This window comes from Aspergillus novofumigatus (assembly GCF_002847465.1).
Source record: "Aspergillus novofumigatus IBT 16806 chromosome Unknown P174scaffold_7, whole genome shotgun sequence".
Lineage (NCBI taxonomy): Eukaryota > Fungi > Ascomycota > Eurotiomycetes > Eurotiales > Aspergillaceae > Aspergillus > Aspergillus novofumigatus.
Genome location: NW_020194280.1, coordinates 852,384 through 868,189, shown reverse-complemented (window position 1 = coordinate 868,189; position 15,806 = coordinate 852,384). Strand labels below are relative to the sequence as shown.

Sequence of the window (15,806 nt, the reverse complement as noted above, 5' to 3'; positions counted from 1 at the left end):
GTTGGCTGACCGCCAAACGGGTAAGGGAGGCCCTCCACTTCTTAGGCCTTACTATTCCTCTCTCGTGATCTCCAATTCCCAAACCACATCCCTCCAACTCTTACCTCCTTGTTGTCCACTTTTCCGCCTGGTTTCTCGCTGAGCGAAAGCCTTTCTACCTTCAAACCCACTCTACTTTCTCTGATACATAGATTTTGTCGTTGCAAATAAGCTATTTCGTCGCCAAAATGGATAAGATCAAGGAGGTAAGCTTCTCCCCTGATCCCTTTCGGCGGGGTAGCTTGAAAGCTGTCGAGAAACGGAAATGCACCACTTTCCGCCCTTGCTTCATGTACCCTATCTAGGGACAGATCTTCTTGAAGTGGAGCACAGGACGAGCAAATACTATAGTTCTGAATAAATGATATTCTAGACGGAAGGGTTGAGACTGACACGGAGATGTTTCTTCTAGAGAATGAACGCCCTCCGCCTCGAGGCTGATGAGGCCCAGAACAAGGTGGAAGAGCTCAAGGCTAAAGTGAAGACCCTGGAGCAAGAGAATTTGGCAAAGGAACAGGAGATCACATCCCTCAACCACCGGAACCAGCTTTTGGAGGGTGAGGTCGAGAAGCTCGAGGCTGCGCTTAAGGAGGCCAAGGAGTCTGCCAACCAGAGTGCTCAGCACGACACTCAGAACGAGGCCCTTCAGAGACGGGTGCAATTGCTGGAAGAAGAGGCCGAGGAAGCTGACCGGAATTTGCGGGAGACAAACGAGAAGTATGACTTGGCCTAATCCTGCCATATTCACTAAAGGTCGATTTTGCTGACTCTGGGATGCTAGACTTCGCCAAACCGACGTTAAGGCTGGCCATTACGAACGCAAGGTGCAGGCTCTGGAAGCCTCTCGTGATCAGTGGGAGAGCAAGTATGAGGAGATGGCCAAGAAGTATGCTGAGTTGCAGAAGGATCTCCACGACCTGGAGGTCTCTATCAGCAATGTGTAAAGATAATCTCGCACATCGGCGTACACTCGGAAAGATATTGGATCCAGCCTTTGTTCCAACGGATATCAGATTTAGTCGCAAATCACAGCCTTCCTTGCTATTCTCTTTCTCGGCAGGAACCAATTTAATAGGTTCTCTTTCGCCCTTGTCATCTCATGCTGGAGATCGGCTCGTCTTTGCAGCTTGGACCCTTTCCTGTCCTTTACATATATCCATTGTTTGAGGTACATAGAGCATATTTAATGGAAGTTGTCACTGTGATATCTTAGCTTTGCTCGAAGCGTTCTTTAACGAATCTAACTCGGGAATCGCTATTCTCGTTCTCGCCGAGCATTGGCCTTTCTCGATTTGGCTTGCCGCTGCTTCATAAGAGTAACTTTGCGCTCCTCCTTACTTTCGTATCGGAACTTCTTTTTCTTCTTTTTTGGCTTGTTGTTCTCCTTCGTTTTCTTCTCGGCGGAATTTGTGGTTGTGGATTTGACATCGGCTTCCGACCTTCGTTTCGTTTGGTCGTCCTCATCCTCGTCTGACTTGTCGCCCTTCTCCGCCCTGAGTAAGCCTTCTCTGGAGGCATCCATCTCTTCGACAGTAACGGTGGTATATTTGTCTTCATCGATATATTCGGCTTCGTAGTCCACTGCAGGAGGCTCAGCGAATCCTTCCCATTCATCCTGCTCGTCTTCATCTACGTTGTTGGAATTTGTTTCTTCGTCACTGTCGCCATTTTCTTTCCTCAGCATTTCCAGCTGCCTCCGATGCTCTTCAAGTGCCCGCTCATATTCTGCGGCTCGCTCTTCACGGATCTGGATCGAGTCAAGTCAGCATGCTTTCACTCATCATCCAGCCCGTGGAACCAATGAGTACAAACCTTCTTCCGTTCTAGCCTTTTGTCTTCTCGGGCTCTCTTTGCTGCAAGTTCCTGTGCATTCCGTATCCGCTGCTGTTTTCTCTTTCGAAATCCTGTGAGGAATTCCTGCCGATCGGCAGGGTCGAAATTGATCTCTTCGACCTTGGGGGTCAACTTGCGTTTTTTGGCTTGTGGCCCCATTTTCCCTGGGTAGTGCGATGGTTGGTCTTAAGAAAATAAATTATAACGAGAGTAATAATCTGTATTCAACTAATTTCAACCTCATAACAATTTTGGTGCATAAAAAAAGATAGGACTAAAAAGAAAAAAAGCTGCTGCCAATAAAACTAAACCTTGTCTAGTCGGTGGTTGGCTCGACCGCCTCCGAGCTCGTCGGCCAAGCCTCCAGGTTGGCTCTACTGAAGCAACATCATCCTCAGCCTGCGTTCTGCTCGCTTACAATCAGTCAAATCGCCACAATGCGCTTAGGAAGACTTACGCTGCTTGCTCTTGGAGCAGTGAGTGCAAATGCATTCCGGGATACATCTCCGTTCTTCCTAGCTTCTACGTCCGAGTACGTTGTCCAGGAGCTACTTGAGCTTCGGAGTCGCGGGCCGTACATACCTGCATCCAGCTAACAAGCTCCTTCTAGGATACTTGCTACTTCGTCAAATATCAAAGCCGCCACCGGTGTATTGGAGGATCTTAGTTCACAACTGAGCACCTGTCCATCGGATTACTATGTTATTGCGTCTCAGCCTGGTGTGCACAGCAGCGATTTCGCGACTCGCAAGTCCGCGCCCCGCCTGGGCGCAAAGCTGACCGGGAAGGACAAAGCAATTCGATCCAGTATGATTGTCAAGGAGGTTGCAGGTGTTTTGGAGGCAAAGCAGATCCAAAGTATTATCGAAAAGGAATGCGGGGCACAGTTTACTTTGATCGATGCATCTGGTGAGTTCGAGAGGCTTATAAGCTTTAGAGGTCGAAACTGACAAGATTATATAGCGAGCTCTTATCCCTCCGAGTTCGGGGCGGGACCTCGCATCATCTATGTGGACTTTCCTATGCTCTCGCTGGGAGCCGACCGAGCCCAGCAACTTTCAGACAACGGTTTGTGATCGAATGCATCATATTTTGACATCGCATGTTCGTTCTGACGAATGACAAAGATGGCCTCCTTGCCGATATCATTGACCGAATCCCTTCTTCGAAGAAGTATACGCTTCTCTACGTGACATCGCCGAGGGAGTTTGAGGGATCCGAGGGTGTCGTTTATAAAGCCGAGGACAGTTACCAGGACCCTCTCCGCATGGAGCTGAAGCGGGACTACTCAGCCCACGGAAGTCAAAGTACTCCTGCATCTAACAAATCTCTTTTCCGAGAGTACCAATACCTTACCCCAGGTACGATCTCTGAAGGTTTTTTGCAACGTTCATAAGTAGCGACTGACCGCTTCTAGGTCTCTTTATGGGCTTTCTTGCAGCCTTTTTCTTCCTGATGATCTTATACGTTGGTATTCGAGCTCTTACGAGTCTTGAAGTTCCCTATGCGGCATTTGAAAAGGATACATCCGCCAGCGTGCAGAAGAAACAGCAATGATCACTCGTTGGCATTATTGGATTATTACCATTGCAGCGAACATATTACTGGCTATCATTATCTCTTATACCATATTTGAACTGACCTCAGTAGCTGCGCAATGTCCAAACGAGAGCTAACTCAGCATGCTGTATCAATGCAACTGGCCTTTATATCATGTATATTTGTCGTGTCAATTTCATTTGGAGTATCATCAGATAGTCCACACCTGAATCCGGCTCTCACGAAGCATGGATACACATGGCAAAAGGCTTCATCGAATTTGAATAAGTGAAATAGAAGATAAGAGTAGGACAGTACTTTAATGCCTATATATAAAAATCACGTGGGTTACTCCGCCTCCACAGCCTCGACTTTGGCGCCTGAGGCAGAAGCCAGGCACGGGGTCAACAACCAGCCCAGCGAGGGTGCATCGATAATTTATGGCGGTAGTGAGACTAACCCAAAGCCCTCATTTACATCGAAGTTTCTGGGCTGCATTTGTGCAGCTGTCCCTCGCTCTTCGTTGCCTTTCAATATTCCAGTGTCTTCCTGGCCTTTTTCTCACTCAACGAGCGTTGTCGCAGAGTTGAATTGTTTGGCTCCAGAACACTGGTACAGAACTTGCACCGCAAGGCCTGCCGGAGAGAACTGCACCTCCTCTTGAGGGATTGATTACATTTGTTTATGATCGCGCGTGCGACGGACTTTATCAATGTGCTGAACGAGGTGATCCATTGGTTGGGATTCATACTCCTCGTCTGAAAGGAAACGTTCACAACTTGCGCTTGAACAACTGCTTAACCCCTCCGACGATGAGATTCCTCAATGTGGGGCGTGCGAAGCCCCATCAGCGCTCCGTTACGTTGCTTTTATTTCTCCTGATCGTCTTGTTGGCTCAACTGGCCTCTGCCCAACAGGATCCCAATACCGACGTTGCTGCAACTACTGCGCAAACGACCGAGGGCACGAAGGCCACAGATCCAGCGACTACAGACGCGGGGAAGACCACCGATTCGAAATCGACGGCCGATCGCACAACTACAGATGCTACAACTACAGAAGCTTCGACCAGTAGTAAAACCTCAACCACGGAGGCTTCTACAACTACCGATGCAGCGACGTCTACCACCGACTTAGCGGGCTCGACTGCAACGTCTGCAACCTCAACAGACGGCTTCCCTGTGGTGACCGTGCCACCGACAGCGGATGCGCCGTACATGCAAAAATCGAACACCCCCGAAGGGACAGTTTTTATTGCTGTAGGTGCAGCCCTAGGTTTCATTGGGCTGGCGGTGCTGGCATGGCGTGGGCTCGTCGCATGGTCGGTCAACCGATCCGTCCGCCGCGCCGCATTGATGCACGCCTCGGAAAAGAAAGGGCTCATTCGGTCCAAGAGGAAGAGGTCATCAAGGCATTCCCGCGCTGTACCCGCAAGCATGTCACTCGAAAAGCTTCCCCCACACCACCGCAACAGCTACAATCCAAGAGCATCCAATATCCCCAGTACTGGTAGCGGTCTTTTCTTCTCTCCGACCGCAGGCGCCGGAATGCATACAAGCGGAAACAGAGGATCCAGCTACCTTCCGGCGGGCTACTATGCTGCAGGGAACGCTGCGCCCACGGGGAGTCAGAACATCCCATACTCGACGCCAGAAACGCGACCCCACTCGCAGGGCTACATTCGCACCAAATCCAATCCTAGCCCTCCTAGGTCGCCGGGCCTATCGCCTGGCGGTCTACATGACACTCACTATGATCCTCCCACCAGGCATTCGTATGTCGCAGGCTCTACCAGCTCCTTGAATCTTGCCTCTCCTACCCATGGACGAACTCCCAGTGCTTTCTTGGAGGACCTTTTTGAAAGCCATGCCCCTCAATCAGACAACGGTCATAGATGATTGGGCTTTCAACGGGCGTCGAAACATGCATTGTTTTTTATTTCTTATTTTCTTTCCTTTTTCATGTTTTCCTATCTCGGGTTCACAGCTTTCGACCCATACATACAGGATCTCGTTTAACATATACTTAAGTTAATATTCATGTCTCTATACGAGTCACGCATGGCCATGCCAGTGACATTCTACTCCTGTTTGATTCTGACGACAAAGAGTGGACTGCAGATTGGCTGAGTCAAGACGGGCAGGGCTGTGATTGATTATGTACATTTTCATTTTCCTTCTCAATGGTTGATACTAGCCTTCTGTTAATGATAAGCCTGATAATTGTCTATATGCTCGCTGAGTATTATTGCACACCAGGAAAAAGACGCGGAAGAGGACAACTCCAGAACGCTCAGATATATGATACACACCAAAAGGTTTGCGACGTCAGTATTTACAAGCAACGAAGCCGCCAAAAGCGGACATAATTTAAAACCAAGATGAAGCATGGAGCGAAATGTTGGAACGACAGGGTAGGCAAAGGGCTCAAGTAGATAAAGATTAAAGACGCGAGCGAAGCCTTGGAACAACATACAAGAAGTCGGAAAGTATGTAAAGCGCGTATCGGTCTATCTTGGGGAAGTGTCATGTCATCGATAGGAGGTAACCGTGAAGACCTGCGGAATTCTTTCAGTCAGAGTCCAGTTTGCGGTTGAACTCGCCGAGAAGGATGTCGCCCATGACTGGATCACGACTGTTTCTGACTGCAGATTCCGAATTAGCATCGAGCGACCACAGAATTGGAGATGACGACTTACTCATTTCTGCTTCTGCTCGGAAAAAGACCCACATCCATCTTCTGGCGACTTCCAAGGCCATGAGCAGGAAGATGCCACACTCCTTCTCGCTAAGCCAGACAGAGCCCGGTAAGAACCGGGTGACCCAGGAAAATCGAATGAGCAGGTCAGCAAGGATTGCGGCATAGTAGAGCCGATCAGCGAAGAATCGATGGCGGCGCAGGCCATAAGGACAGTCCGGATCGGCGCGAGAAGAAGTGAAGAGAGTCAAATCCCAATCCTTGCTTATGTCCCAGTAAAAGGAGTAGGTAGAGTTGATGAAAGTGAAGAAGGTGCTGAGATACAACAATTGTTAGTTGCGATTTCTTCCGATCTAAGCATAGAGAGTTGGGTTATACATACAGCAGCCGGGAAACGCTCATTTCGCTGAACCCATAGAACTCCAAAGGATTGTAATTCCTAAGTTTGGCCGCAAGAATAATAATGGGGAATGCAGTGGCATATTTCAAAGCGTTTGCCAGGTGCTGTGTTCCTTTATTTTCCCCTATTTGACCCGACCGATGCACACGAAGATATTCAGTTAGACACTGCCGCAGTCGGATCATGCTGGGGAGTGCGATGATGATGGGGACCACATAATCGTTTCCACAACTGCGATTCGGTTTCGAGGTGCTCGAAACATCCGGAGTGAAGAACATGCAGAATGTAACATAGAGGTCCCCCAAGATTTTGGCGTAGCTGGTAAGAGCATCTGCCAGCAGTATGTCTCCAAATTTACCATCTTGAGGCTGCGCCAATCCTCCCACACTAATGCGCCGCAAAGACCTAAGAAACCGACTTCGTCCAGACCGTGACAAACGGTTGACGGGCAGAACGAGTAGAATGATGAATATAAATAGATACGATTGCGGAATGAAGTCTAATGACTCCACTCGCTCAGCAGAGCCGTGGGTAAACAGCCAGAAGATAAGGAGGGAGAACAGGAGAGGGGCCGTCAAAAGGGTAGCGAGCCGGTAAGTAGAAATATGGTGAGGAGGTTGTTGAGGAGTTTGACGGGCGGGATAACGGATGAGGGCCGGTAGATCCTAGAGAGAGTAAGCATATGATTCTGTACGAGATTCTCTGTATTGAGGGAATGGGGCGGACAACTCACAATATTCGCCCGAGAGAGATATTGAAGGTTGGCACCCCAACCCCAGAATCCTAAGCCACGGATATTAATATTACATATGACAATTGACCGATTGGAGTGTGAAATACGCACCAGCAACCAGTATTACTGCAACCCGATAGGGGAAAGGGAGGAAAAGACTGAAGCCGTCAAGTTGAGCATGTTGATCAGGACCCATATTCCATCGAACAAGCGGCGCTGCGAATCAGCAACTAAATAGGAGTTACAACAAGGCGAGGGTGAGAAGAACTGGCCGGATGTGATGGAGAGGAGTTGTTTCCAATCGAACAAGAAGAGAACCAAGTGCTAGAATTGAAGCAAAAGAGTGACTAGGGGTGAGAATTACTGCCAAAAATTAATCGTCATGGGCTGGACTAGACCTTCTATGTACCACTCTAGATTAATTGATGCAGAAGCTCAGGGATAGACGACGGCTTCGGCGGCTCCGCGCGGCTTCTAGTTTCGGAAGCGCCAGTCCTTCGTAGGCTTAGTGTGATGTCTTCAAGAGTCGTGAAATCCAAAAATGGAATCTTCTGCCCCACGTGAGCTGGAGATAACGTGATAAGAGTCACGTGGGAATTACCGAGGCATTTTGTACTCATCGCCGAGTTGCGGTCTTACCAGGGCGCTCTCCGCTATGGGGAAGAGATGAAGCACAATTTCCAGGAAATATCACGATGTTACTTGCCTGACTGGTTCCTTAACCGTGATTATCTCGTTTCTTTGCCCCTTCTCTGCAACTTTCAGGGTTCAGTATGGCAGACGAAGATCTCAAACTCTCCTTACCTACTCCCACATCTCCGCCGAGTCTGAGCTCCTCCGCCCATTTCTACCCCTTCGCAACGTCACCGGATATTATCCGCTCCCATGAAAAGGACGTTTTCCTAACTTCCAGTCTGGTCAACCAGGCACAAGCGATTATCCGTTCTCTCCGTGGCGCACGATTTGCTCATATCCATTCGGACGCCATCAAACACCTGACCGAAATTCTGTACTTCTCACTGACGACGTTGATTGGCAATCGGACTCTGGGTGAGGAGTATTGCGACCTCGTGCAACTGGAAGATGATACACTTCAGCTCCCCGCGATTCACCGAAGAGCGGGTTACATTCTGAGTAGCATCCTAGTACCGTGGGCGCTTCAGCGGATTCTCCCCGGGTTTCGCCAGCGACTACGCGCGAAATTGGAGCGTAGCATCGCCCGGCAACAACTGAAAGCGCAGCAGAAAGCAGAAATATTAAGATTTACCAAGAAAAATGCTTCAAAGAGGCAGTCTTTCTTCACCGCACTTCGAGTCCAGACGTACATTCTCGAGCATCTCGACTCAATCACCTCGCTTTCACCTATTTACGCCCTAAGTATAGCAACCTTTTATTTCACTGGCTCCTATTACCATTTGTCGAAACGCTTCTGGGGACTGCGCTACGTGTTCACGAAGAAACTCGAGGAAAATGAACGGAGAGTAGGGTATGAGGTCTTGGGGGTTTTGCTTGCCCTTCAGATCGCGGTACAAGGCATTCTGCATATCCGAAAACTCGGTCTTAGTATGCAACAAGAGGGAGAGGGTATTGAGACCGAAGTGGCTGGTTCCAAGACACAAGACGACTCCTTGATCCGCTCCATTCAGAACCCTTACAACCTTCCGCTTCTTCCTGCTTCTGCAGCTCGATATGATCTTTCAGAAGATTCGAATGTCATTCCGTGGATTCCTTCCGGGCAACAGAGCAAGTGCACGCTTTGTCTGGAATTGTACAAAGACCCCAGTGTCACAACATGTGGACATGTCTTCTGTTGGACGTGTATTCGCGATTGGGTACGCGAGAAGCCGGAGTGTCCGCTCTGTCGACAAGAGGTAATACCATCTAAGGTCCTGCCGCTGAGGGGGTGAATTAACTGTACATTCATTATAAACATATCAATGTTCGGTGCAGGGTGTCAATTCGCCCGCGTCTCATCAAGCCTCGATATTATGGCTTCTTGGCAAGGTGACGGGTTGACCGGCTTGTGACATATACCCACTGCTAGTTTTTTGCATGATAATCTCAACATTTCGATTCAAAACGAAATCAATGACACTTGCAAAGTCTCGCTCATATGCGTATACATAGCTTGCTTGACCTGGTAAAAGATGACCGGAAACTGGCAACGCAGTTTCTATAATGCAATGACGCTGAATGCTCCACAAGGGTATTCTCCCAACACAGATCATATCAACAGACTACCTGAAACAATGTAGGACTCCAGGTTCTAGAAATTCACATGGGGCGTACGGAGGGTGTTATTTTAGAAGCATCGTCCTCGGTCTCAAGACACACTGCCGGCTTGATGACCTGAGGTTCAACCGGTTTGTTGTTGGTTGTTTCAACATCAAGCTCTTCTACTAGGCGAATCGGCTGATCCAGCTCAGCATGTGCTGGTAAAGGGGGCATCGGAGTCAAGGCCCTGCGCTTAGCGTCCATAGTATTGAAAAGACACAGACATGCATACGAGTCGGTTGCAGCATCTATAGAGAGATCCATTAGTACTCTCAAAACAAAATCAAGTTCAAGAGAACTCACACTGAACTTGACGGTAGTTTAGTGCAGTGGTCCAATCGCCGCATCGGACGTCATCATCCTTTGCTAGAGGTAGACCGAAGTGCTCTTCGACCTGCTCGCTTAGATTGACAGGTCTTCTGTTGATGAGCGCTGGATCTGACTGGCAGTACTTGACCAACTTGTACAGGTGACTGAGTTCGAAAATCCCACGAACATTGATACCGAGAAAGTTCTTTAGTCGCGTACAGTCCGCCTTAATCGCTACTCCAGCCTTCGTAATTTTTGGTGATTCAAGAATTTTTCGTAGAGAAGGAGAAATAAAGTCTTCCGGTGTTCTCGCGGGTTTGAACAGCGCAATTTGGAAGAGGGCAATCCGCTCCGCATTTGCAATCTGTATCAACGAGACGTTGTTCTGAATGCTGGCAGATCTGCTGGACTGCGGTTTCCATTCCATGTCAAAGCCTATTACATCATCATTCAAGAAGTATTTTGCGACTTCCTCGGTCTTTTTAAGGGACTTGCAATAGTGCACGATGATGTCCTTCCCACTCGGGGCCTTGCGCAGCCTGTGGCTCCAGAACTTGGGGCCCGGAGGAATGGTTAAAGCAAGAGACTGTTGCGCAACCAGAAACTTCTCGCATACTGCCCTCTCGGTCTGTGCTTCATCTCCAGACCTGATGCTCCGTGAGACATCTGCATTGCTGTACGACTGGCATTGGCCGGTATGACCAGAACTATCCTCGTGGTTGGAAGGATTAGCAATTGATTGCGTTATCAGGGCCGTGCTAAACGAGCGTCTTGAGTGTTTGGCGCAGAAGTTCATTCTTAGCCTTCCCGGGCCAGATTCGTCAGGCCGTGTGGAAGGAAATCTGTGATCGCCTCCCGCAGTTTCCCTCGAGAGCGTCGAAAATGCTTGTTCTCGCATGTAGCTTTGCTCTTCATGCCAAAGCCCAGTCAGCCAATGCGAGAACTTCAAGTCGTTCTGCAATCCATTGTACTTCTTGGCAACAGCCCTCGAAGTGGGGGCTAGACGCGTTTGCCGTGACTGCTGGGCCAAGTCGAGACAGATACTAGGAAGGCAGAGGTGCCTTTTTAGGCTTAAGAGCCAAGTGCCTGTTTTGGAATCCGGAGATGCAGCCCAGTATCTGGATATGCATCTCTGAAATTTGAGGTCTGGTGTCCCGAGGCTTCTTGGGAAGCACGTTCCACACAGGCGTGTGGGTGGTATCATGCTGCGCTTTTATCTGCTGGTAATGTACCTGAAGCTAGGACTAGTTAGATCATGGTAGTCCATACGCTTACTATGCGCCAGGCGAGTGTACACCAGTCAGCAAAGCCGTGACCCGAGCTCTCGACGCGATACTCGAAGTGGTCCGACTTGCTTCACTCGAACAGACGAGCGAAGTAACATGACCCTTGTGAGCGATTTACACAGTATCATGCATAGGGTGGCTGATCATCAAGGAAATATCCCCGCAGGGCTCGCTGTAGTTATTAATGAGATAGTCGATCTTTTCATGCCTATGTATTCAGTGGCAGGATTTGTATAGATGTATCTGATCGGAGATTCTCAGGATGAGCGGAGAGGGATCGGCGATAGATGTGATTGGCTGTAATTCGGACCGGATAAACCTGCTCCCTGGCCCTCCAAGATCGTCTGGCGGAAAGCTCAAAGATCCGCTTGAGGCATCATTTTCTATACGACGCATAACACTTGATACTAAATATTCTCTTTACTTTTGAAGGTAAACTTTCAATTGTAAGGGCGCAGCTGTGAGAAGAGCGCGCTAGATTCTGACCACAGAACACTTCGAGCACAATGGCGTCCCAACTCCTTCCTTTGGGTAATCTTCATAACCACGTGCATACATAGACCTTTTGTGATTAACAGTTCGACAGAATTGATCGATAAGTGCGTGGGATCGAGAATCTGGGTTATCATGAAGAGTGACAAAGGTACGCGACTACAGTGGCTGCGACTACTATGTACTGACAAAATAAAGAATTCTCCGGCACATTACTTGGATTCGACGACTACGTCAGTAAGTTATCTCGAGTATCAGTGAGAGTCCTAACAGGTACTAATTTGTTGCAGATATGGTTCTGGAAGATGTGACTGAATTGTAGGTGAATGCTCTCATTCTTGTCAAGCTGGCCTCATACCCCCGCCAGCTCTTCCAGGAAGCCTTCTGTTTTGTTTCTGCGCTTCAATGATGGTGTAAGCGTTAACATAATGTAGCGATTACTCTGGAGCACAGGTCAAGCTTCCTAAGATCCTGCTAAACGGGAACAATATCTGCATGGTATGGACGCCGAAGTCCCTCTCCCGCCATCGATCGCACAATTCTGACGTTGTCTTCTAGTTAATTCCTGGCGGCGAGGGACCAGTTGGCAGCTCCTGATTCTATGATTTCCAATTTTATTTTATTTTATTTTATTTTTTGATCAGTATGATGAACATGACTTGCAAACGGCTGTCACAATGATACTGCATAGAACTTCACCTGAATAGCAAAAGTGTTGCCTTGTGCACAGTTGCAGTCTCACTGCATTCTTCATTCAGTTCATCCCAATGCGACCTCGCATAGGCATGTTCCCCGAGCTTGAGAAGCGACGCTGATACCGCAGAAGATCATGAGTACCGGCCTGGGTACAGTCCATGGTTGCAAGACCCCGCGAGAATCCTGAGTAGAAACAGAGATAGTCTCAATGGGTGGTATAGAAGCAGTACAATCGAAATGTGACGAGATGGAGGAGAGAAGGACGCTCCCATACGAACGTTATTGACTTGGCATTCTCGGCAAGATGCGAGGGGAACAGCTGTGAGTGCAGCGAGAAGCTTTTACAGGCATGAACTCAGAAATAGAAAGTCAATTTCTGGTCTTCAAGCTCGTTGATCAGGAGTCTAGACGGTGGCAGGGGTATGGCTGAAGCCTATGACTATCATGACATCCAATTGAGCTATTTTCGTTAGTCACTTCAAGAACCGCCCCGGAGGAAACCATGACCGTCTGAAGCCGTTGGTTCTTCAACGAGCGGAGACTGGCCCGCATGATTGACAATCGTTGAGAATGGGGAACACTAGTCGCTTAGATGCGGAAAACCTGGGGTAAATCTTCCCCGTATTCTTCTTGATGTAAACCATGATTTGTAGAGTATGGGGTAAAAAGTACGGACTTGATGGCTCCAAGTCTAGTCCGACGAATAGCATGTCCTCGAATACCGGTCGTCTCGTCAGTACGGGGTGGATCGCTCGCGGATATTTTGGGGAGACTCCATCCGCTGCTTCGATCGCTCGCAGTCGGTTGGCAGCGGAATCTTTCTTGAACTCTGTGCAAACAGGCTGGTTGGACAAGATCATTTTTGAAGTGATTTCCACTCATTTCAGCCGGTGAGCCTTGCTGTGCTCGGTTCTCTGCCCCAGATATTTCCCCAGATCACAGAGTGGAATCTATTACATAACAGGTTCCGCTATTCCCCGCGTTTGCACAGCGAGACGGGGGCGAAGCGGCAACATCCAAGGATGTCCGGAGATTCAAAGAGCGGTTTATGAGACAACTCCCACCGCGTCTATTATTCGTACTCCAATCATTGATCCGGAGTGGTTAAGGGGAGGAAAGAGAAGGGGACGGAAGCCAGCAATACCCCATCATATGACACTGAAGTCCATATCATTGGAGACAGGGATATATCATTGCGCGATTTTGGTCGGTTGAACTTGTTTTCGGCGGGAGACTGATGCCCGTTGCCGGTCGAGTCCCGGTCGTGCGTCCAATCCCAAATCGTTGCGTTTCAACTACGATCTCTACTCATTTTGTAGACACAGAGTCACTCGATTCGGTAATAGAAATTAAATGTTATGTCAATATAGCGTATCACTATTAGGTTGGCCCGTGCAGAAAACCACGACATTTGTGTAACATTTTTTTTTTGGCTTTTTCGATGCCACGAGGATCCTGTGTTCCCTTTAAGGCTAATGTACTCACGGTGAGAGCCATACGACATATTGATCTCGTCACGTGAACGAAGTTTCTCATCTTATCCTGTGAAAAAGCAAAATGCGAGGAGTCCAAAACACCCTGCTGATGGCGAGGGATAATTGGATTTCTGGAAACTTGGGGCGTGGAACTAACTTTTGTTCTTCTGGAATCCAGAAGCGCCCCAAAGGCTAATGGCTACGCCATCTGCGCGCGATGTTACCGTAGCCGGTTCATCAGCCATCTTCGTCAGCAGGAGTCAGCCACTAAGGCTTGGTAATTCCTTCAGTCCTACAGAGTACAGTGAATTTGCTTGCCACACAAAGAAGAATTTTTAATTACTATTATGGTCCTGGCAGACAAGGAGAGCCCTTTGAAGAAAATTTGAACCAAAGTAGGGCACCGTAGACCATCGAATCGAAAGGTAAGAAATGAACTTCATCTAGCGTATGATTTCGAGGAGTGGTGAGTAGTCAAAGTACTCGGGAAGACTTGGCTGAGGGAGGAAAAAGTAGCCGTGGTCTGCTTGTGTGGTACTCTGGGCCTCGGTCACTACTCACCAGCATATGCGTGATCAATCGCACAGACAGGACAGTAATGAGGCCAAATGCCCAGTTAGTGGCCAAGGAAAATAAATTATCCTAGCATTTATCTATCAGTACGTATTCGTGAATGGTAAGGTGCTGACAGGGCAATAGTGACCTGGGCTGCATAAGAAAGATTTGGGCAACAGGCTGAAATGCAAGATGGCCGACGGATTCCGAAGCGATCGCATCTTACTTTGTAGGTACCAGTCGATAGAACAGTGCCACCGAAAATACGTATCACTATTCCTGCAATTCAGGCGTTCCTGGACTTTCGATCGTACCTGAATTGAACGCGTCGAAGCCCTCGCCTTCAGAACTTTGAGGAAGGTGACTGAATATCAGAACACGCTGATTATGTGCCAGATTGGGCATAGAGGTCAAGCGCCGGTGAGGACGATGGCATCTGCGCCTGCCACTTCAAGGATTACTGCGCTTCCGTGCATCTGGAGATCCCCTAACACGGTTGAGACAGACGAGTAGGAAGCTCTCTTCAGGTGTAGCGTTGTGGCTCTCTAAGTTCTGCGTAGTTATGGTAAGTTTGGCAACAGCCAGCCAGGTACATGATCGGGGATATGGTTTTCGGGAAGTAAGCACTGTCAAGTTATCAGCCTTCTTCCCTCGACCTTCCAGAAGCAAAGTAGCGACTTCACCACAGTATGATATAAATCATCGAAACACAAACAATCCCTTATCTGCGTGGTGTTCGGTCGCGCGGTCCCGTGCATATCAGGATCATCAGCTTACTGTAGGTTTCAGATGTAAGGAGTAATACCTAGGCAAGTGTTATCTATGGGGCTGCCAATGGAATTTTTGATTGGTTATTGGAGGATATCGCGTGGAAGAAGTGGTGCGGAGACTAATTCCTAATGAGGATTAGCGGGTTTCACCTCTCAAAGCGACGACGGCTTGTCCGGTGAGCCCCACCCCTCCTTTTCTGCTCTGGCCTCCAGAAGGGCAGGAGGCCAAGGAATCCATGCCTTATCGCCCTCATTAACCATGGACTCATGGTTCACAAATCACAAGCGATGTCGCCACCATCCCAGCGAATGGCACAGTAAGGTAGAGAATCGAGACAGCCTATTGTGTTGGCAATCGACCATTCGCCCCAAAGTCATTCGCCATGTAGAGCCCTGTATAAGCGAAGAAGTACTAAGGTAGTATTCTCTTATCCTTGGCGGTCTGCGGTTTCCTTGGTATAGGAAATGTCATGTCTGCAAACGGAATATCTCCTCAGTCGTCCAGATTAGTGGTTACAACAGTCCATTACCAATGCCGTGATAAGAGCCCTTTGTAACAGAGCTGTTTGATAGCAGAGCGCTCCAGGCTATCTATGGTTATGCATAGATAAGTAGTATGGAGTCTCTAGGCCAACTTAGCAAGTCGGTGGTTTCAACTCCACAAATGGATGGATCCTCACCAATCTGGAGAGGCACCATGAGCAGCTC

General features: G+C 48.6%; 8 protein-coding genes across 8 annotated transcripts; 5 read left to right on the top strand and 3 right to left on the bottom strand.

Moving 5' to 3' along the window:
- Window positions 1–97: 97 nt before the first annotated feature.
- On the top strand, window positions 98–1,239 carry P174DRAFT_444571 (tropomyosin). Its single transcript, XM_024828121.1, has 3 exons — window positions 98–245; window positions 452–756; window positions 821–1,239. Exons 1-3 carry the CDS (start codon window positions 228–230, stop codon window positions 981–983), a joined length of 486 nt encoding a protein of 161 aa, XP_024679420.1. The 5' UTR covers window positions 98–227; the 3' UTR covers window positions 984–1,239.
- On the bottom strand, window positions 896–2,126 carry P174DRAFT_506432 (rRNA-processing protein RRP17). Its single transcript, XM_024831313.1, has 2 exons — window positions 1,852–2,126; window positions 896–1,786 (listed from the first exon to the last, which is right to left on the bottom strand). The coding sequence occupies exons 1-2, from the start codon at window positions 2,029–2,031 to the stop codon at window positions 1,295–1,297; spliced, it is 672 nt and encodes a 223-aa protein (XP_024679419.1). The 5' UTR covers window positions 2,032–2,126; the 3' UTR covers window positions 896–1,294.
- A 144-nt stretch (window positions 2,127–2,270) lies between these two features.
- On the top strand, window positions 2,271–3,699 carry P174DRAFT_444569 (Ac45/VOA1 transmembrane domain-containing protein). Its single transcript, XM_024828120.1, has 5 exons — window positions 2,271–2,404; window positions 2,483–2,781; window positions 2,836–2,940; window positions 3,000–3,233; window positions 3,290–3,699. The coding sequence occupies exons 1-5, from the start codon at window positions 2,310–2,312 to the stop codon at window positions 3,427–3,429; spliced, it is 873 nt and encodes a 290-aa protein (XP_024679418.1). The 5' UTR covers window positions 2,271–2,309; the 3' UTR covers window positions 3,430–3,699.
- A 524-nt stretch (window positions 3,700–4,223) lies between these two features.
- Window positions 4,224–5,656, top strand: P174DRAFT_394557 (uncharacterized protein; the record flags this gene model as incomplete). The annotated part of the gene is made up of 2 exons (XM_024823636.1): window positions 4,224–4,482; window positions 4,528–5,656. The coding sequence occupies 2 exons, from the start codon at window positions 4,224–4,226 to the stop codon at window positions 5,307–5,309; spliced, it is 1,041 nt and encodes a 346-aa protein (XP_024679417.1). The 3' UTR covers window positions 5,310–5,656.
- A 325-nt stretch (window positions 5,657–5,981) lies between these two features.
- P174DRAFT_423682 (EXS domain-containing protein) lies at window positions 5,982–7,437 on the bottom strand (the record flags this gene model as incomplete). The annotated part of the gene is made up of 5 exons (XM_024825142.1): window positions 5,982–6,055; window positions 6,110–6,423; window positions 6,491–7,173; window positions 7,242–7,291; window positions 7,353–7,437. The coding sequence occupies 5 exons, from the start codon at window positions 7,435–7,437 to the stop codon at window positions 5,982–5,984; spliced, it is 1,206 nt and encodes a 401-aa protein (XP_024679416.1).
- A 466-nt stretch (window positions 7,438–7,903) lies between these two features.
- On the top strand, window positions 7,904–9,340 carry pex10 (ubiquitin-protein ligase peroxin 10). The gene has a single exon (XM_024828119.1). It carries the CDS (start codon window positions 8,015–8,017, stop codon window positions 9,146–9,148), a length of 1,134 nt encoding a protein of 377 aa, XP_024679415.1. The 5' UTR covers window positions 7,904–8,014; the 3' UTR covers window positions 9,149–9,340.
- Window positions 9,341–9,515: 175 nt separating this feature from the next.
- On the bottom strand, window positions 9,516–10,722 carry P174DRAFT_375702 (3'-5' exonuclease; the record flags this gene model as incomplete). Its single annotated transcript, XM_024822637.1, has 2 exons — window positions 9,516–9,763; window positions 9,819–10,722. 2 exons carry the CDS (start codon window positions 10,720–10,722, stop codon window positions 9,516–9,518), a joined length of 1,152 nt encoding a protein of 383 aa, XP_024679414.1.
- An 894-nt stretch (window positions 10,723–11,616) lies between these two features.
- Window positions 11,617–12,199, top strand: P174DRAFT_375823 (RNA-binding protein LSM5; the record flags this gene model as incomplete). Its single annotated transcript, XM_024822649.1, has 6 exons — window positions 11,617–11,641; window positions 11,697–11,753; window positions 11,801–11,839; window positions 11,893–11,920; window positions 12,037–12,100; window positions 12,161–12,199. The coding sequence occupies 6 exons, from the start codon at window positions 11,617–11,619 to the stop codon at window positions 12,197–12,199; spliced, it is 252 nt and encodes an 83-aa protein (XP_024679413.1).
- Window positions 12,200–15,806: the final 3,607 nt, after the last annotated feature.